The 21,743-nt window shown below is 53.6% G+C and overlaps 1 protein-coding gene across 1 annotated transcript in view; it reads right to left on the reverse strand.

Moving 5' to 3' along the window:
- Window positions 1–19,029, reverse strand: part of EPHB1 (EPH receptor B1) — a 427,022-nt gene extending 407,993 nt beyond the window's left edge. Inside the window, exon 1 of the mRNA XM_045903730.3 lies at window positions 18,577–19,029. Coding sequence (XP_045759686.2) covers window positions 18,577–18,634 — 58 coding nt within the window. The 5' untranslated portion in view covers window positions 18,635–19,029. The remainder of the gene's footprint in view (window positions 1–18,576) is intronic.
- Window positions 19,030–21,743: the final 2,714 nt, after the last annotated feature.

Below are 21,743 nucleotides of genomic sequence, written 5' to 3' on the forward strand. Positions count from 1 at the left end.
CCCCACACCAGATGATGCTGGCTTTGGGCAGGGCAAGTCTGGATGGAAGCAAGACCTGTGCCCTGCCTCCTCTACCACTGCAAACTCTTTTTCCTTCAAAAGTTACCCCCTCCTTCAGGAAGCCACCCTGGTTACCCTAGAGTACTCCAAACTCTCTGTCCTCTGACTTCCCACAGCACTGACTTCCTGGCTGTACCCCTGAGCACTCACCTGACCTTAACTGCTATTCCAGGCACCTGCCTTCCCTTCTAGGTACCTGCCTTTCCTCTCCCATCACCACAGTTCTGCTTCTGCTGCTTCTCCCATGATGTACTCCCCACCACTCTCCATCTCCATATAGTCAAGGCCCAGTGTACCCCTAAGATTCCCCTAGAAACAGGCCTTACAATGGCAGCTCCTCATCTGAGCTGTCCTCGGGTCTCTCCACCCAGCACTGGGCGCCCCAGTCTTGTCTCCACAACCAGATCTTCAGGGCCTCCTCTGCTGTCATTGCTTTTGTTTGACCTGAGTCCCTGGCTTTATGCTGTGGGGACACCAGCATCAGCCTCTCCCTGAGTGAACTATGAAGTGTGCCAGAGACCCAGTCCGTCCATTCGTCCATCTATCCCTCCACATTTCCCAAGTGCCTACTCTGTGCCAGGCCCTGGGCTGGATTCTGAGGGACGCTCGGGCAGCCTGCAGCCAGATGGACACAGCACTGACTGCAGCTTTGCTCGTGGGCACAAGAGGGGCTTGGGAGAAGTGATGTGAGGTCCAGCCGAGCACATCAATCCTTGATGACACCACGGCAGGCTTCTGCATCCTTGTCACGTGTCACCTCCCCCACGATTACTGTGATCACTGATCATCACGCAGATCACAGCAAGCATGGCTGAAGCACGCATATCATCCCCAGTGTTGCAAAGCCTGTGGAATCCTGAGTCTGTCATCGAAAGTTCAGAAATGAACCTAAGGCATCTTCCTCAGCGTGAATGCAGCACAAACCAGAAGGGTTGTGAAATCCCTGAGGAGCTGGAGTGGCAGGAGCGAGGTGAGGAGCAGCCCGGGTTGCCCAGCCCTGAGAGTCTGGCCTGAGCCTGTGTGTGCTTCCCTGTGTGGGTTCAGACCACCCTTCCTAGGAGAATCACACCTTTCTTCATGAAAAGAAAACTCGAGGGGCACCTGGGTGGCTCAGTCGTTAAGCGTCTGCCTTCGGCTCAGGTCATGGTCCCAGCGTCCTGGGATCGAGCCCCGCATCGGGCTCCCTGCTTGGCAGGAAGCCTGCTTCTCCCTCCCCCACTCCCCCTGCTTGTGCTCCCTTTCTCGCTGTGTTTCTCTCTGTTAAATAAATAAAATCTTAAAAAAAAAGAAAAGAAAACTCGAAACCAAAAGATACCTATAATAAGAACACGCTGGGGAAGCAGAACCCTTGGGGATGTCTACCTGATTTCTGCTGTCACCACGGAGATGCAACTCCCCCTGCCATGCTGAGCAGGGGTGGGGGCACAAGTCCTTCCTTCACACATACACAGGAGTGTGGTGGAGACGAGGTTACAACTTGGGGATGATGCATGGGAAATAAACACTGGGAACACAATCCGAGATCATCCAAAGTATGGTTTCCTATGGAGGCTCACACAGGCGCATAGCAACAGCCTACTTTCCAAGGTCCTGGCCCTTGTCTGGGCATGTACTTCATCCCTGATAACTGATAACCATCCTTGTGGAGAAGATCATGACCCATCCCTACCCCCACCCCAGGAGTAAGACCCAGCAGGTAACAACCTATGGTCTTCTCAGCACAACACTGCAACCCAGTCAGGCAGAGGTGGGGGCGGCATTCCTCTGTTACCTCCAAACAACCACCCAAGTCAAAAATGGACCCAGAACAGACAACCCAACAACAAAAATGGACAAAAGATCTGAACATCCATTTCATCAAAGAATATATATGAACAGCTAAGAAGCACGTCATTAGTCATTAGAGAAATGTACACGGAAACCAAAATGAGACGCCGTTATACTGCCACCAGAATGGTTAAAATTTAGAAGACTGACAATATCAGCTGTCGGTAAGGACGTGGAGTACCTGGGACTCTCATACATTGCTGGTAGGAATGCAAGGTGGTGCAGCCACTCTAGAAAACAAATTGGCAGTCCCATAAAGTCAGACCTACACTTACCGTATTCTCCCGCAAATCCACTCTTGGGTACTTACCCAAGGGAAATACAAACCTATGTTTCATTTTGTGTCCACAGGAAGACATGTACTCACAGTAGCTTTATTTATAAAAGCCCAAAATGAGAAACTAGGAAAAAACGCCCATCAACTGTTGGATGGATGAACCGACCGTGATGTACCTGTGATGGAATACTACCCAGCAATAAAAAAGAGGGAACCAGTGACACAGGCAACAACATGGATGAATCTCAAATGCACGACCCTAAGTGAAAGAAGGCAAACAGATGCTATGATTCCATTTATACGAACTTCTACAAAAGGCATAACTAGAGATCCAGAAATCAGCTCAGTGGTTGCCAGAGGCCAGGGGCAGAGGGCGGGGAATGACAGTGAAGGGATGTGAGGGTATTGAAAATGTTCCGTATCGTGTTGGTACGGTGGCTACACAACCATATTCATTTGTCAAGTCTCGAGGGATTTATACAATTAAAACTGGAGAATTTTATTATACATAAATTATATCTCAAGAAAATTTATTTCTTTAAAAAAAAATGGACACAGATGGGGGTTAAGGCGTGCACTTGTTGTGATGAGCACCGGGTGATGCATGAAGTGTTGAATCACTATATTGTACACCTGAAGCTAATATTACACTGTATGTTAACTGACTGGAATTTAAATAAAATTTTTTTTTAATTAAAATTAAAATTAAAAAATGGGCCAACAGACTCCAGAAACGATATTCATATCTAGTACCCTCAGCGCTGACATCCAGAAAGCCCAAGCTGACACAGCCATGCTCTTTCAGGTAGTGAAATACTTCACGCCTCCTGGTAAATCACCACTGCCTGAGGCTTCTGGTTACCCTTGTGCCCCAGGACCCAACAACTAAAGGTTAATCCCAGCCAGCGGGGGTCCTCCTGGATCAGCCAAGGTGGACACCCTTCCCAACGGGTCAGTGCCACACTAGGTAAAAATGAGACGGAGAGACAGATGGTGCAAAGCAGCGCTCTGACTCAGCTGAGAGCTGGCTACTTTGCTGCAGGCTTAGTGCGCTTCGGTCATGTATTCTGAACAGGGGCAAAAACTGATTCTTGGGGGACACAGGGGAACAAAAACACTTAGCTATTACAACGGTTTGGGGTCCTTCCAAAAGCCCCAGTATATAAACACATACACAGTATGTCTGTAGTATTAACATTTCACAGGGTCTGGGGTGCTTAAGAAGATAATGTCTGCAAAGACTCCTTAGAGCAGCAGGAACGAGAATCAGGCTGAGAGACAGTGGTCTAGATGCAGATCTCCACGGGAGAAAGTGACACCCCAGAGCAGCGCCTCAGCCCAGGTGTGGAACTGCCACCTGCTAAGATGACCTGTGCGGTGGGCCCCAGTCATCGTCATAGACAGGTGGCATACTTGGGTGTATATGGGGGTGGATGCGCACACTTAGGGTGTGCAGGAGGGAGTGGCCACAGGAGCACCTGTGATCCTTTTCTCTACGGGACACCTCTTCATGGGAAAGCCAGTCAGTCACTCACTGGCCTCCTGTGAAAGCCCTGAAGCCAGCTCAACTCAGCAAACTCTCCCCGGGACCCCCGGGGCCAGCACCCGGCTCAGCCCAGGCCATCGAGATGGCTGCAGTCAAGACTCCACACTGCGGTCCACAGGGACTCGGGTAGAAATCCAAGCCCCCCACCCCTTTCCTCCCTGATGTCTGAGCTTTCTGGAGCCCACGATGGCAGAACCGCGCGAGGCACGTTCAGGGTTTTCTGCTGTGTTAAATAATAAAGACAACTTCCAGAGGAGAAGAAAATCAGCCCTGTAGCTGAGTGCCCCACTACTGTCAAGCTCAGCCGAGCCCAAGCCTCCTTGGGAATGGCTTCCTTTGTACGCTTATACATTATGACAATGCTATAATTGTTCTTTCAGTCTCTTCCCGATATTTAATAACAACATGAAGTGGGAGTCGCAAAGGTCAGCCCTACCGTAGAATAAGCTCTGTTCTCATTGTCCTTTTCTGAATAGTGTCTTCCATTTGCCAGGCTGTTCCAGGCCCGTGAGCCCTGGTGGCGGAGGCCTGGAGCTGTTACAGAAACAGCACCACCTCCTCAGGGTGGAATACTCTAATTTGCTAAATGGTCCAGTGTCCCTGTCTGTCTATATCATCCGCATACGTACACACACAGACACACACACGCACAGACACACGCACTCTGGGCTTTCCTGCACTCCGCCCATGCTGCCCTCGGCTACAAGCCCAAGAACAGAAAGAATATCAACTGCCAGGAGTAGAGAAATTAGGGGATACACACACACTTGGCATATTCACGTGGGCACTTACTCTCTCGTTAAGTGAGTACTGTAATGTCCTAGGACCGCAGATGAATAGAGTCGTGTAAGTGTGCTAAAAAGAACTTTCTTTAAATTGATTCTGAAAGCTCACCCCCAGGTAGCAAACGGGGGTCACTCTTTGCAGGACACAGCACGTGATGGTGGACCAGGAAGCCACTGTGCCCTGAGCCCTGGTCTGGCCCTGGCACGTTCCAGGTGGCGGAGCCTCCTTGGGGTGGTCATTTTACTTCTCTGAGCCTCAGCTGCCAGATCTGTAAAATGGACCTAATTCACAGCCTGTCTGAAGAAGACAGGACTCCCTCCGATGCTGAGATCTGGGATTCTCTCTCTGAAGACAGGTATCAGAGGAGAGTTTTCAGGGGCCAACCGGTTATTGGGGGCATTTCAGCGCAAGGGTCGCCTAGAAGGTCGAGTGCTCAGATAAGGCGAGGAGGAAGTGCATTGTAATTCCGAACCTGCGTGCTGTTGTGAGTAAATGTGTTTCATGTCTGGGCAGGGTTCGATTTGGTAACTCACACCATAAAAGAGGGCGATGTAACCCTGGCGGTCCTGTAGGAGAGCAGCTTTGTACCCAATCCCGAGGGTATGATAGTTGCTAAGGAACCACTGAGATGCAAATGAATTGGCAAATACTTAGCAGCAAGATACCAGAAAAGGGTGGGGAGGGGACGCTTTGAACAAGTTAGTCAGGTGAGTGAAAGGAAAATTACTTTCCTCTGATTGGAAAAAGAAAACCACGGGTTTTCATGTCGAGCAGCGGCATTGTGCTCCTGTGTAAAAAAAAAATTTAAACTGTTCTTTTTCTGCTTGGCTGGGAGTAGAGGAAAGTTGGAGCCAAGAGCAGGGAACTTGGAAGGGCAAATGGAGTCCTCCTCTGATGTATTCTAAGCAGATTCCTCAAGAGAGGAAGAGACATCTAACGTATGAAGGAAGACACGTACAAAGGACTCTGAAGACCAGCCATCTTTATACAAGTCTCAGAGCCTTGACAAAAAGTACACAGAACACAGTGGATAAATATTCTACTGATGTAAAACAGAAATGCCAGGTGAGACTAAGCCAGGATTGATAATGTCGAGAAATGAAGGGAAATGAGCCATCCCGTTGCTCCTAGGAGTTTGCATTTCTTTCATTCTTGCTCTCCACTGGGTATCGAATTTAAATGCAACTATTATGTTAAGATGTTCTGATATCTATGTCGCAACCCAGAGAGCCACAGTGAGAGGCAGGGCCCCTCGCACAGTGTTTTTTCATCTTGCCCCAAATAGGAGCCCTTCTCCTTCAGAGCCTGGTTGAGATAACTTTGCCTTAAAATCACTTTGCCTTTAGCCAAACACCCCTGCTATTTGTCTGCTCAGGAGTTTGAGTTTGATCGTGATGCTCAGGAATAGAGGTAACATCCTCATCAAGAAAGAAGCTATTTGCCCAGCCATCCTGGGTTGTTACTTTTCTCCATGACCTTCGGTTTCCCCAGCTTTTCCCAGATCTTCCATGGGGACCACCACAGACACAGCAGCCCCCATCTACAGCCCCTCTCTGACCCGCAGTCCCCGTCCTTTCCTTTACTGCTCTCCATTATGTTCCATGATTCAGTTATGTGGGAAGGTTAACTGGGTGTGGCCTATACTAGCACCCACTCCTGCTTCTTGTAATGGCACCCTGACTTTTTGTGGGGAGCTGGCCCTCATTTCAGGCCAGGTGCTTTCAGGTGGATCTGGGCTAACCCTCTCTCTCCAGCTCCAGAGATGGGTCGTGCGTGCCTCGAGCCTGGCCAATAAGTGCATTCCATCATCCCGGTGACAGCCTGATTCACAAGAGGGGCTTAGGACCCAAGGAACGCCAAGGAGACCAAAGTTCCAGGGCTTTTGCTAGGAGGAGCACTTCTGGGAGGGAGTATTTCTCTTTCTGCGGAAGTTTCCAGAGAATGTGAGTTTGAGCTGCCAGTGGCCACATGATGGTCTTGCAGAAGGCCTGTCTGAGGATGAAGTCAACATAAATGACTCTGTTCACTGTCCCTTCAGATCCATTCTCTACCTTTCTTTGCCTTCTCCTGAGCCTCAGGAGACTGACCTTTCTGAACCAGGCTTCCATGACCCCTGCCTTCTTGCTGAGTTCATCCCAAGCGCTGGCAGGAAGAGAGAACAAGGAGGTAAAGGAGTTCAGGGAATACAATGCCCCTTCTCTGGCCCTGCATGGTTTGGGCAGCGGCTGCCTTCCTCTATCTATGTCTACAGCTCCTGTCAAGGAGCCCTCTTCCACGCTACAGCTCTTGCCCAGGTACCAGTAGCTTCACTCCCTTCCCTCACCCTGTGGGCCATGGGGAGTCATGGCTTCCCACTGTTGCCAGCTCCTGGCTGCATCCCCATCCTCAGAGAGTCCCTTAACCCTATTCATAACTGCAGAGTCTCTTCACTAAACTCCCCTCAATCAACCCTTGGAGAGTGCAGTCTGTTTTCTGCCAAGACCCTGGCTGACACAGACACAGAGTTAAGGAATGAGAAAAGGGAGACTGAGTCCTTAGACAACACTGGTGGCCCTAGATATCCTCATAGCCAAAGTCCACTGTCCAGTAATAACAAGTGCCAGTCATCACCCCCTACCCTTTGCTTTCCTGCAGCTTGAGCTGAACATCTGCCTCTGCAACCAAAGATATGGCTAATAAAATAGGCCAAGCTCTTGATGGAGAGCTCCAGATGTCCACCTTCATGAGACAGAGAGGAAGAAAAATTCAGTCTTGCTTTCTCATTCCTACCCACTCCCATCTCTATCTGACACACTTCTATCCATCCTCCAAGGAGCTTCACCCTGGATCTCTCTATTGTCTCTCTCTCTCTCTCATATACACATGCACACACAAGCACATACACACACTCCTCCCCAGTGGAAGTATGATCTCAACTGGTCTCTCCTAGCAGCTGACATGTAACCGTTATACCACATCAATCAGACTCATCACATGTCCTGTTACAGTCTGTAGGCTGCATGGCTCTCCCTCCCCCACCAGTCCGTTAATAGGTGGCTCCTTGAAGGAATGACTATGTCTTCTTTACCTTCATGTTTTCAGCTTCAAGTACAATGCTTCCGGTGTAGATGTTCAATAAATGTGTTCCATCTGAGTATTCATGAAACTGATGGCTCCTAAGCAAAGCTGTCAGTTCTGTCTCTTTGCTCCCACTCCTCATTTCCCTCTTATAGAATCTGGCCTCTCAGGTCTGGGAGTGGTTCAGCCTTCACTTGGAGACCTGGGATGGGGCTGATCATCCCTCAAGGCAGCCTCTTCCATCTTGGTTCAGCTTGGCTGGAAAGAACTTCGTAATCAAGCCAAAATCTGTCTCTCATGCAGAGTAAAGCTAAGCCTGTTTGGCAAGACCAGCCTTCACATGCTCACAGAGACAAGCTTTCCCTTCCCCATCCTCTCCCTCATTTCAAGTTGTCCAAACCTGCACACATCACCTTGTTTATCCCTTCATAGCACTTTCTAAAATTATATTCTATGTCATCTGTCGTCTTCATGACTGTCCCCCCAAGAGCTGGGACACTTTCTGTTCTGGGCATATAGCCTAGCACACAGTAGGAGGCTAAGAAATATGTGTTAGATGTTGAATGAATGACATACCATTTCTCCTCCCCCTCCCCAGCTTCTCCCTAAGTCCTCTCCGGTCTTCTCTAAACCATTCTTTCTACTACTTCTGCCAGGATATTTTGGTTTTCAATTGTTGTATAACAGACCAACCCCAAACTTGATGGTTTTAAACAGTGACAACATCTATTTTGTTTACAAATCTGTGATTTGGACAGGGCTCGGGGAAGAAAGTGGGACTAGGAGTCAGCAGGGATGGCTGAAAGGATGGGGGCTATAACTATCTGAAACCCCCTCACTCCGATGCCTGGCATTCGATGCTGGCAGTGGGCTGGGATCTGAGCTGGGGCGGTGGCACCAGAACATCTACACATGGCCTCTCCAGGCCACTTGGGCTTCCTCACAATATGGCGGCTGGGTCACAAAGGCAAGCCTGCCAGGAGAGAGAGCCAGGCAGAAGCTGGGATCCTCTATGATCTCACGTCCAATGTCATGTTATGCAGGATCACTTCTGCCATATTCTATTCATTAGAGTGAGTAAGAAGGCCCACCCATATTTAAGGGGAGAGGACCTGGACTTCATATTTGACAAGGAGGGCATCAAAAAATCTGCAGAGATGTTTTAAACTACTACACAAGACATGACCTCAGGTTTTCACCTAACACACACACTTACTGATGCTACCTATGTGCCACATGCTAGGGATATCATGACCATTAAGATAGAGCCCCAGCCTTCAAAGGCTCACAGCACTGTGGGCTGTCCAGCGAAAGCAACACGCACTTATAGACCAGTGGGGAATGAGCTCCCACAGAGGGAGGCAGAGGCAGCTGTGGTAGGGACCAGGAGGCCACCTAATCCAGCCTGGGGCTGGAAGGAAGGCTTCCAGGGGAAGGTGACCACTCTGGTGAATTCTAAAAACGAGATAGGGTTCGCCAAGAAAAGATCAGTGAGAAATGCAACAAAAGCGGAGCAGGCAGGTGCAGACCCAAAGGCACACCGTGGCAGAAGCTCAGCTGGCGTCTGCACAGATGGGGACAAAAAGAAAAAGAGATGGTGCCCAGGTGTGCGTACCTGTGTAGTGTGTGTGCATGTGTTCCCATGTGGAGCAGGGGAAAATGAAGCAGCAGGCGATGCTGCCGGCCAGAGGGACAGGAGGAAAGGAGGACCTGGACTGTGAAGGGTCTTGCACTGGTCGGGACGATGCTGGAAGAGATTCACACACATAGTAGCCAGGATGAACCAAAATACCAATCTGTGGTCTGACACCCAAAGTTTGGTCTGACCACTGCCCAACATGGGCCCCTGGGCATCTGTCAAAACTCAGTGGATTTTCCGATGAGACTGAGGCCCTCTTCCTTGCCCTGAAAGTTAGAGTCTGTGCTCCTCCTTCCAGCCCCTTTGGATGCATTGCCAAAGGGGCTGAAAGGGTCCCTGGATGGCTCCCCTTCCACCTTCCCCAGTGATGCTCCTCCTCTCCCTCTCCCCTGCTCCGAGCTTGCCACCCAGTTCCAGGCTCGGCATCAATGAGAAAGCCAAGGGCAAAGGTCCTACCTTGATGTGTTAGAAAAACAGCAAGAGAAAAACAAGAGAATAATTAACTGCAGGGCCCAGCTGCCTCTCACAGATAAGGCATTTTCTCTGCTGCCACTGTAGACGGAGCTGCCTGCAATTTTCCTAGTCCTCCTGCTCAGCCCTTTCCACAGTCACGGCCCCAAGGGGCACCAGCCACTGTCCAATGAGACTAGGACACTGAGGGGTTGCTCTCCTCCCCATCCTCCCACACATCCTTCCATGCTCAAAGCTGCTGCTAAATCCCAGTGTCCTTCTCTCATGTCATGGTGTCTGCACCTGACCAGGTGGGTGGGAGCAGCCAGGACTCAAGCAACACAGCCCTGGGCAGGACAGGACCCACAGGACAGAAGCCAGGGAGGTCCCCAAAGGTGAGCACCTGCAGCTCTCCCTTCTCCTGGAGCTCCAGGAGACCCCCAGTGACCCACAGTGACCTTGCTCCCCACACCCCCCCCAACTCCCACCACTAAAAGCCAGGCACAGATGCCAAACTGCAACCACCTAAGCAAAACAGTTCATCTGAGACAAGCGCCAGATGGACATACAGCAAACAGGAAACCAATAATGACCACAGTGGGGGGGTGATTGCTGGGGAGCACACGGGAAAGGCAAAGTGCATGCAGGAAAAGGTAAACTGGAAGGAAAAAGGTTTTCTTCCACCTGGGGGCACAGGTGGGGCAGTTCCAGAGAGATAAGGAGAGCCTGGCCACAGGAACCTGAATGTGGAGACCCGTAGCACTGTCTGGGACCTTTGACAGTACTTGGCAGGACAGTAAACAGCTGGTGCATAAGAGATGCTCCCTGAATTAATTCCTGAATAAGCGACATTAATGGGAAAGGTGCTGAACTGGGAGGCAGAGGCCTGGGGAGTTGTCCCACTTGTCAAAACATCAGTTTGAATCTTAGCTCTTTTTTTAAAAGATTTTATTTATTTATTTGACAGAGAGAGAGAGACAGCGAGAGAGGGAACACAAGCAGGGGGAGTGAGAGAGGGAGAAGCAGGCTTCCCGCTGAGCAGGGAGCCGGATGCAGGGCTTGATCCCAGGACCCTGGGATCATGACCTGAGCTGAAGGCAGACGCTTAACGACTGAGCCACCCAGGCGCCCCTGAATCTTAGCTCTTAACTTAACCTCTCAGAGCCTCGGCTTCCTCACCTGTAAAATGGGACAATGAGTGCTTGGATATTAAGGGTATACACAGGGACCAGCATGTGGCAAAGACTCAATGGACAGATGGAGCTTAGTTCAGTCCTGGTTCTAGTGCCACCAGGCTATAGGATTTCTGGAAAGTGTCTTCCCTTCAAGTCTGACCCTTTGTCTCAGCTCCCTAGAGCTCCCGAGAGCCCCCAAAGGCTAGTGCTAGGCTACAGCCTGGGGTTCCTGCCCCCCTCACTTGCCCCCTCCCCTCCTGGCCACCTGCCTCTGCCCATTTCTCTGCTCATTATCACCTCCACTGGGGGATGGAGAAGCAGAGCAAGGAGGTTAAATTCAAATCAGTCACTTTGTCACTTGCTGTCAGGAAGCGGGAGGGGAGAGAGGAGAGACTCAGGGCCTCAGGTGCAATCTGCAGGCAGAAATGAGTCCTGGTAATTCTCGAGAAATTTCCTGTACGTGTCCACATTGGCCCAGTTCTGCTACAGAGAACTCCAGGGGAACCTTCCATGAGGGGACAGTGCAGCCTCCTGAAGCAGCTGCTAATGGTGTGTCTGGGCTGCTGGGATTTCACCTGACCTAGAGGAATATTTCTATAGGTGATGCAAGGGGAAACAGGTCCTTCTTCCTCTCATCCTTTTTCCCCTTTAGCAAATGGCTTGTCTGGAAGCCTTCATCATCAGCAGGGTCTTAGAGTATGGTGAAGGGCTCCCAGATCTTCAGCTCTAGGCACTCTCTCACAGAGCTGAGCAACATTCCATGCTGGCTGGGCAGTGAGGGAGCGAGATGCCTTTTCTCGGCTGTGGAAATGAAGTCTTCTCGTTCACTAAGTTAGAGGCAAACTGACAAGCCAGGTACACTGAGAGACACCTGGCAGATGACACTACGTGGGACCAGCAGGGCCTGGGGTTCCAGCACTGCCTGCGCCACCCACGCGGGCCTGGGCCTGCTGCTGGCCACTGGGAGGTCCCTAGAACAGGGCCTGCCTCGTGGAGGGCATGAGGCTGAGGCCCTTCTTGATGCTAGCCAAGCTTGCCCTCGCTCATCTCTGATGGCCAAAAACAGGGTCCTGAGCTGCCCCTGCAGAAACCCCACCAGCCTATGAGGAGTCACACCCACCCACAATTAGCCAGGGGGTCACCACGCCCCACCATGTGCCAGACAGTTCTATAATGGTTTACCCCCTTTCTTCTCGCACTGCTTCTACCCCGGGGTTTGCCCCCACCCCAAGCCCCTGCTACCCTCTCCCCCATAATGACCCCTCCTCTAGTCTTAGTCAACAGCAAGAAGACTGAGGCACAAAGAGAGAGAGAGAAAGCTAACACTGGTGTGTTTGGTTGCTCGCTGTGGCTTAGGTCAGGTGGAAAGCAGTTTTCCATTAGCAAAGAACCAACCCTCGCCCCATCCTCCAGGCCTCCCTGGCAAGTGTGTTCCCATTTCTCTAATCCCCAGAGGAGTGATCGACAAAAGCCAGTGAGGTAGCTCAGACATCAGGTGTCAGGGGTCTTTGACGGAGCAGGTGGCTCTGACGGGGCCAGGCAATGCCCCCTCTCCCCGCACAGTCAAACACACTCTGACCAAGAGCCCCAACTGTTGCTGAAATTGAAGTGGAAGCCACAGAAGGAGCTGAGGAATTTCTCATGTACTATTTTGCTTTTAAATATGAAATCTCTCCCAGGGTGTAACTTTATTACTACAGTAATTTCCTCAGAAGGGCAGGCATCCAATGCTCTGTTTCCCCACCACCTTTGGAGACATGGAAATCTGACAGAAATATTCAGGTTGCTTAAGTGGCTAGTGCAGAAGAGGGAGACATAAAGGGAGCTCTTCCAAGGAATGCACACTCCTGAAATCCAGGTGGAGGGATGTGCTCTAGACTGTCAGGTGGAGGCAGGTAAGGGCCCCGTGTGCCCTCTCCACCACCCCAGGATGCATGGGGTGCCCAGGCCCATCTCCTTTGGGGACACTTGCCTGTAATCATCTCTTACTTGGGAGAGCTGGCCAGGGCAGGGAGAGGAGGAAAGATACTCCAGTCCTTCTACTAGATTCTTGATCACAAGTCATGCTGTGGTGCAGGTCTCCAACAGTGTGTATGTGCGTGTGTGTGTGTGTGTGTGTGTGTGTGTGTGTGTAGGGTGGGAGTAAGGGTAGGAGGTGGGAAAAAGGGCAGGAAGGGAGCTACGTGGAGACTGGTGTTTGAGCTGAAGCACTGAGATGATCTGAACACTTCACTCATCTCTTCTCCCATGACCATGCAAACACAGGGTGCTCAGTAATCAATGAGGTATCCAATGGCCAGTGGCTGATGAGCATCTGGAATTCTTCCTGCCCATGGATTCAGGCTGATCTGAACCTTTCTTCATGCGAAACACCCAGAAGTGGTGTAGGAAGGTGGATGGTTATGAACACAGACTCCGGAACCTGACCACCCAGGTTCAAATGCACTGCCACTTAACTATCTACATGACCTTAGCAAATAACTTATCTACTCTGTACCTCAGTCTTCTCACCTGAAAAATGGGAGTAGGGTTGATAACAACACCTGAGTGATACAGTTGTTGTACCAATTAAGTGAATTAACTTACGTAAAGCACCTAGAACAACACCTTGTGTAAAGTGTTGGCTATTATCGGCCGTTCCCAAATATACTGGTGTCAGGCTGCCTGCATCGGAATCACTGGAGCCCTTTGTTAGAAATGCAGATGTCCAGGCCATTCTGACTCAGCAAGTGCAAAAGAGAGCAAGACTACCCAGGATTTCTGACCACAGCTTAGCTGAGAACCTCCCCCTGAGCAGTGCTGCCAAGAAGCACCTACACCAGGATCTTTAGGGAGACCAGAAACAGATTCTCCGGGTCCATCCAGACCTGCTAAACCTTTGGGGTGAGCACTCAGGAGTCTATAACAAATTGCCTAGGTGCCACGAGGCTTCCTGAAACCTGAGAACCACTGCCCAAGTTGATACTCCCCTCTTCTGGCTTTTAAAATTGTTTCCACCCTTTGCTCACATTGGCACCTGCTATGCTCCTGAATCTGGGTGTTATTAGGAACTCTTAGAGACTAGCTATACATGATACAGTTGATTGTTTTGATTCAATAATAAAAAAGTATCTTTGACTTTAACGGCACCTTAATTTTTAAACTAGTAGAGGTATATCCTAGTAACATACATAACTTGTCCAACTTCTGAGGTTGAAACAGGTGAGCCTCACAACCCAGAGAAAGACACTCAGCCAGGGGGACTAGGTGATTTCCCCAAACCACAGGATGGGGAGATGAAAAATCCAGGTGGAGGACTCTGGCTTCACAATCCAGCCATCTGTCTTCACCTTATGTGGACCTCAGCCCCATCCTCATGGTCAGACCCCATTCCCGACCCTGCACCTCCTTCCACTACCCCAAGTTCACTAAATTCAGTCAACCAACTAGAGAATAGGTAGTTTCTGGTAAATAGGGTGAGGGTGGGTGCACACACTAGATCCAGAGGAAGGGGTCGTGGTGCTGTCATGCACTCCCTGGCACCACCCTTCCTCTCCGGTCCAATCTGTTTTATCAAAGATTACTTGTAGATGGGTAAAATTGTAAAGGATGCCATATCATGTCTCTGCCTCACGGGCTTTTCCCAAAGCACATCTTGGTAATTAGGATCCATACTGGTGAGGGGCCAGGGCAGGGGCTCTGAGATCTAGGTCTGCATCTGCACAGGTCAACAAAAGGTAGGAGGGACTGGGGCAAGATACTCTGTGGCCCAGCAGGCCTTCCTCATGCTCCGGGGCACCGCTGGTGGTGACTCTGCTCTGTCAACCCAGAAGGTTCAAGCTGGGGCTGGGTCCAACCTCCGCAGCTATTTACCCTGCCAAGAATTTTCTCAAGTGATTACCCAGAGCTGCGTTGCCCTATTTCACCAGCATTCCCTTTGCTGGCTTGAAGGGGGTCCCTCCACAAAGACTGAGTAATAGCCACCTTTCCACAATGCACAGAAGAGAAAATCACCTAACAGAATTTCCTCAAATTTACTTTTCTCTCCCAGACATTTTTTTTAAATCTTTGGCGCCTGCTACTGCTGGTAGGCTCATGCACACTCACGGATGCCCAAAACAGATGCACACACAGCAAAGAAATATTAACATAAAATGCAGAAACAGCCAATCAGTGCCTAGCCTGGCCGCCTGTGGTAGACACAGGGCCTGAGGTTGGGGGTTTTTCACCATGAACTTCTAAGGAGATTTAAGTGTGTACCATGTAGCTCAGTGCCCTTGCATTTTAAGGTGCGGTATGCCCCAAAGGGGCACAGTAACTCAGGCGTGTATCCATGCATCAGCAGCCCCTCCTGAGAACCCACTATTTGTCAAGTCCCAAGAAATCTACCACCGAATCAAACACATGAGCATGTTCGAGGACAGCAAACCCAGCACTTCGCTCTAGGCCACACCTAAGAGCAGGTCTCCTGGGCGTGCTCTGGTCAACCAGTGTCCAGACACTGAGGTCCAGACCTGCAGTTATATGGTCATTCGTGGATGCCGGGGTGGGGATGGGAGGATGCTATGAGCTTTCAGTGATGCCAGATGGCTGCCGCCCAGAAAGGCCAATACACTTAGTCCGCTCTGAGGGCAGGGTGTCTGCTGCCAGCCCAACATGTCCCACTGCTGCAGAAATGCCTCGAAAGAAGCCCAGGCCTCCAGACCCTGTTTTGAAGAGCACAGGCCAAAGGGCAGCTCAGAGAATGCAGATGGTGGCCTTCCCTCATAGACCCCAGCAGCCTGTTCTCAACAAGCTCCCAGACCCGGTGTGAAAAGACATGGGCTTTAAGAGGCTGGTGTTTATCTGGACTAAGAGGTCTGGTTGTGTGTCCAGAAGGCCAGAGGATATCAGCATCCCTCCCTCCCAGCCTGCCCTGTTCTCCTCTGAAAATAGACTTTAAAAGCCCCAGAGATTCTTTTCCCTGCAATGGCATCTCTCTCCCCACAAAGCCGAACCACTGGCTGGAAACCGGGAAGGGGAGGGAAAAGGAGGGAAGGGGGGCTCTCTTTCAGTGTGGGTTTTACAACACCCCATGTCAACCAGCCCCTTCCTTTCTCCCACCTAGGCAGAGGGTCTCATAGGGGTCTGCCTGTCTGGCCAAGGGTCCCCAACTGGCCCATGGCTTCCACTGTCCCTTTGTTCCTGCCCTGGTGGGGGCCGAGAACTACCTGATCTTCAAGCTGCTGGCCCTGGGCCACAAGGCCCCAGTGCAATTCCACCAGAGCTCCCCCCGCCCCACCTCCTCGCCAAGGGAAAGAAGACAGACACGGTAAGTGGCCAAAGGCGTACAGAGGGGCACCCCTAGCCAGAGCAGAGTTTGGGAGGGATCTGCTGTCTGTGTAAGCAGCTCATTGATCCACTTTTCTGATAATTATTCCTCACTCATCACAAACCGAATGATGCTGGCCCCAGCCCAGCCAGCCAGGCGGGAAGGCGGCTCCCTGTGTGAAGAGGAGAAAATGAACCTGCCTGCGCTCGTTGGAGGAGAGATGGGAGTGAATGGTGTGTACTATCCCTGCGCACTGAGCAGGGACGATGGGGCTGCTTTAATATTCTGCTGAATGTGGCGTTTCTTTTAACCCTTGCTGGAGAGATTACCAGCTGAGACTCAGGCTCCTCTTGCCAAGCTACTGGCAAAGTTTCTGGGGCTGTGCGGAGAGAAGGAACCAAGTCCCACAACGTGAGCCCACTCCAGGCGACCTAGTGACAGGGCCCGTTATACAGGCTGGGTGCCGGCACAAGGGCACCCTCCCTCGGGCAGCTCCAGCCCAGCAGACGGGGAGAGCTCACCAAGAAGAGGTCAGGAAGGAAACTGCCGGCATCCAGACGCCTGGTGTGTTCCCACGCGCTTGCTCTCCAAACAATTTTGCTCGCATGCACGTGCCCTCCGTCATCGATGGAGACCCAGTGCCAAGACCAGGCTCCCAAAGTGGGCACCCATCTGCTCTCTGGGGCCCAGCCCCTGGCCCTCTGGCGCGCGCGCGAAGAGCGGCGGGTAAACGCGCCGCCCCAACGCTGCCAAGTCCAGCCTCGCCTAGCCCGTTGCTAGTGCTCGCTCACCCAGGATGTCCTGCCTGGTTTGGAAGGGTACAGCGCCGTGCTCGTCCTAGCTCAACTGCTCCCGCCCTTGCCCCTCTGTAAGTCAAACCCGACCGACCAGCTCTGCTCCCGGGTGGGTGTCTGTCGCCGCGCTCCCCACCGCTCTCGTCCCCGCACGTCCCAAAATGCAACCCCTCGGCACAAAGACCAGCAGCCAGGAAGGGCAGCGGGAGGCAGACAAAAAACCTATCTTCAGAAAAGCAAGTGAGAGCTTTCTAGGCATTGATCGTGCCACCCCCGCGCCGCCACCAGAACAGACGCGGGACAGAGCGCTCTTCCCTACACCGGGAAGGAATCAGCCCCGCCCCGGGGGCCCCGACTGCCCCAGCTCCGCTGGAGAAAGGCAGCGCTTTTCGGAGGGGTCAGGGGCGCTGGACCACGGTGTCCGGGGTGGGGGCGTTTCTCCCCGGGCAACCGGTAACAGCCTGGCGAGGGACGGGGCAGCCCGGCCGAAAGAGCCTCCAGTTCGGAAAGCGGCGCGGGCGTCAGGGGTCGCGTCCCTCCCGCGCGGAGTCCCTCCCCGGAGTTTCAGCGCTCCCGCCACGGGGAAGCGCGGCTGCGAGCCCGGCCGCGGCGGCGCACCCCCCACCCCCACCCCGCCACAGTTGCTGCCACCCCGGCAACTCCGCTCGGCTCCCGGGCCCAGCCGCGTTCCCAAGAGGGGTGGCAGCCCGCGCTCGGCGGCCGGGGGCGGGGGCGGGGGCGGGGGCGGGGGAGGGGAGCGGGGCGGGGAGCGGGCAGGGATTTCCCACAGGGATTCGCGGGCGCCGCCGAGCGCGGGTGCTCCCCACTGCGCCAGGCGCGGTGCCCGCGGGCCGCGCTTGCCCGGCCACGGCCCGGGGCTCAGCCAAGGCTAAGTAGCAGGGGGAGCGTCGCTGCCCGTCGCCTCCCGCCCGGCGAGTCTCCCTTCCCGAGCGAAGGCGATGCTGGGCGAGTTTCTGCCGGACCGACCACCTAGCCACCGCATCCCGGTTCCCAGGCTCAAGAGGCGATAAAGGTGTCCGCCTCGCCCCGACTTGACTCGGGAAAGATGCAGCTCCACAGGCTCCGGGACCACCGAGAGTACGGCAATGAACTCAGTCCCTCTCCGGCGGCCACTTTCGGGGCACCGGGGCAGAGCTCCTCCGGGCCCCGCGCTCGGCGCTAGCCCGCCGAGCCCAGAGTCCCGGAGCCCGCCGAGCCCGCCGAGCCCGAGCTGAGATAAAGGAGAGGTGGCGCACGGCCACCTAAGCGCATCCGTGGCCAGGACAGGAGGGGAGCCGATAGGCACCCGCACTCCAGGGGCCGGAGAGCCCGAGCCGTCCCTTCGTCCCCAGCGCCCGGCGCCCCCGGAGCTAAGGAGCCTGCACCGCAATGCAGCGGGCTCCGCGCTTCCGGAGCCGCGCCGAGGCTGCGGGAGACCCGAGCTGCCCGGGAGCGCCGGGGCGCGGGGGCCAGGGGCTCCGCGAACCGCCTGCGGGCTCTGAGAGCCAGCCGGGGGCGCGCCAGGGGTGCCGCCCCAGCCTCGCGCTCGGCCGCGGCCGGGGCTCCCCCACAGCCGTGCCCTCCGGTCGCGGGAGGCTGGCGGCGCGAAGCAGCCCGAGCAGCCCCCGGGGATAGAGCCGCCAGCCGCCAACTTGCTCGGCGGAGGCTACGTTACCTTCCATAGCGGCCACTGCGGATGCCAGGAGGAGCAGCAGCAGGCAATCCGGGGCCATCGCCGGCCGGCGGCCCCCAGGCCGAGCCCAAGCCGAGGCGGCCGCGCGGGGAGGGCGCCGCGTCCCGGGGCGCCGCTGCACTCCCCGCCGGTGGCTTTTCCGTATCCTTTCGCGCTCTCGCTGGGACCGGACTCCCCGGAGCGCGGCGTGGGCGTGGGCGGGAGTGTGCGCGCGTGGGGCGGTGCGGGCGCGCGTGGGTGTGGGTGTGCATGTGTGTGTGTGTGTTTATGGGAGAGGTGGGTGTGTGCGTGCGCGTGTATGTGAGAGAGAGGGCGAGGGAGTGTGAGCTGGGGAGAGCGCGCGAGCGCGTGTGCGTCCTGGTGTCACATTGCGAGCTACAGCGGAGCCTACGAGAGGACGGAGCCGGCCAGACTGACGGGGGAGGGAGCGGGATCCCCCACCATCAGCTCTCTCTCCACCCCTAACACCTCCTGTCCAATCAAGGAATCAAACCTGCAAAATTCCCCCGTCCAATCAGGCGCGAGCACCTCCTTACACTGGCATTGTTAGTTTAAGAAAAACTTTTGCTTGCAAGGCTGTGCGGGAGGGCTTGGAAGGCGCTAGGAGGGGTCCGGGCTCCCCCTCGTGGTGCTCTCGGAGAAGCGCAGCGGCCCGCCCAGCTCCCCATGCCCTGGAACCTAGGGGGCCTAGAGAAGGAGCCAGTTCAGGCCCATACCCTTCCTTATAGCCCACCAGGATTGGGTGAGCTTTAAATAATCATTTTTTCTTTCTTATTTCATCTTAGCGACACGCACTCTGACAACCCATTATAGTACAACGCGAAGGCACACCCTATCCCTCCTATCCATAACACTTCGCCTTCTCATACGGTATGCCTTTTACTAATCACTTATGTTTATTGTGGGTCTCCCCTTATTAGAACAAAGAGGGTTTCCATTCTTGGGATTCGTGTGTGTTTTGTTCACTACAGAAATCCCAGTGCCTAGAACAATGCCAGGCCCGTAGAAGGGGATGGCATATATCTGTCGAATGAATGAATGAATGAATGAATGAATGAATGAATGAATGAATGAATGAGGTTCAGAGAATGTGTGGAGGGCTGCTCCAGTGTGTGCAGGGCACTGGATATGCTTCGTGTCCAACTCCCTGCTGCTTTAATCCTTTACAAGTCTCTGGCTGTCTTTAGTTTTCACTTCTGAATGCATTCTGTGAGCATCCACAGAGAGCTTGACCCCAAAAGTCAGGTCCAGTGGGAGACACCGGTGGCCCCACAGGACTGGAAGGAGGAACAGCATAGGGTTTTGCAAGGTGAGGCACACAGAAAGGCCCCCTAATTGTGGGTGAGATCTTGAGCATGGGTTGGAAGGACTTGAATAGACAGCAACGAGGGGATAGGGCCTTGGAGGTAGGAGTGATTCTCCCAGGTCCCAGCTCCCACAGCTCTGTGGGACCTCTTTCTCTTCCTGTCTCTGGACATAGCCAGCATTCTAGATCAAGGACCTGCCTTGAGGCTGTAATGTTGTGCTGGAGAGGCATCCTCACTGCATCACTCCCACCCCAGACCTGAGGATGGCCAGGTCCTACAGGGTCAGGGAGGACCTGTTAGATGCCCCTTCTAACAGCCACAAAGTCGACTCTCTCTACCCCACCAAGCCCTCCCCAGAGTTCTCGATGAGTTAGCCATGGGCAGATGTGGTGACCTCTTGCGCACTCTCTGTCCTCCTCCTCAAGCTCTGCTAAATCCGTTTCCCACCTGTGTGTGTGGTCTCTCCTTTGCTTGGGCTGCACCCCCACAGTCACAGCCAGACTCATCTCCCTGTTGGGACATTGCTTTGCTTTCCCCGCCCTCATGCTCTCACTCACACTGCTTCCCTCTCCCTCCACCCTCCATCCCACCCTGCCTCTGCCCCTGAAAGGGGGTACCCCCATCCGTCTCCATTCCCTCATCATCCACCCCAATGCCATGCAAGCTGCCCTCTGCCCTGCCACGCACCACCAACATCGCTGGAGTAGTCACCGTGGGAATGACCCAGCCCCGGTTACCCATCACCCCCTGGATCTCCAGCACCCTCCCGCATCAGTGACCAGCCTCCCTTTCCGTGGTCCCCTTGTTCCTCCTATCTTACCACTTCTTACTGTTCCCTCTTCAACCCTCAGAAGAAGCCCCCTCACCAGCTCTGTCCTTGCAACTTCTGCTCTCTAGGTCCATGGACAACTCCTTGGCAACCTCACCTGCTCTATTACCAGCCCTCCCCTCACTCAGGATGGATGGATGAGTCTGACTCTTCTCTCCTTCACTCTGTCACAGACTTCTGAGAAGCGCATCTGGCAGAGTCTACCTCTGCCCCATCTTCCTCCCAGTGTCCTTGTCCCAAACCCATGAGCCTGTCCCAGTTCCTGCCATGCTCCTTCCCCTGGACAACTGGAGAGTCTGAACAGCGGCCTGGCTTCTATCCCCTCCCCCTCTAATCTTTCTGCACTCTGCTGCCGAACTAATCTTTCTCAAGCCAAACTTGATCTTATCTCTTCCCAGCACAGAAAACTAGTGGCTCCTCACTGTCTGCTAAGGAAAGACCAACCCCTCTGGCATGGCACCCAGACTTTTCTGTGGGCTCCCTGAAACCTGCCTTTTGGGCCTGGGCTGCTCAGCCAGCCGGATCCCCTCACCACCATCCCCACCCCCGGCCTCCCCTTTCCCTGCACCTGCCGAGTCACACACTCACCCACTTACTCAACAAATATTTATTGAGTGCCCACGATGAGCCAGGCAGGCCCTCGCCACAATGTGGGGCCGCAGCAGCCATGGGCTCTACTCTGAGGAAGCTTACAGTGCAGCGGGGGAGGGTGACAAAGACGCCGTAGCATGTCAGAGGGAGACTAAAGCAAGGCAACAGTTAAAGGGTGACAGTGCAGCTAGACATGAGGGGAATGGCTTCTATTTATGCGCTTTCTGCGTACACGCACTGCGCTGGACATTTACATGCAACCCTGAAATGAAGTGAGGTGAGCTTCCTGCCCTCTGCTTCTTCCCAAACCCCACCTCTGCCTGGAAGTCTTGATGTCCCTCAGCTGGTCACTCCCACCCACGGTCTCATGCTACATCTCTTTGGATGGTACTGAGTGGCTCTTCCTGACCTGGTTGAAGACA

This window comes from Mirounga angustirostris, unplaced genomic scaffold (genome assembly GCF_029215605.1).
Source record: "Mirounga angustirostris isolate CCGP_5_RB_7025 unplaced genomic scaffold, mMirAng1.0.hap1 SCAF_1, whole genome shotgun sequence".
NCBI classification, from domain to species: domain Eukaryota; kingdom Metazoa; phylum Chordata; class Mammalia; order Carnivora; family Phocidae; genus Mirounga; species Mirounga angustirostris.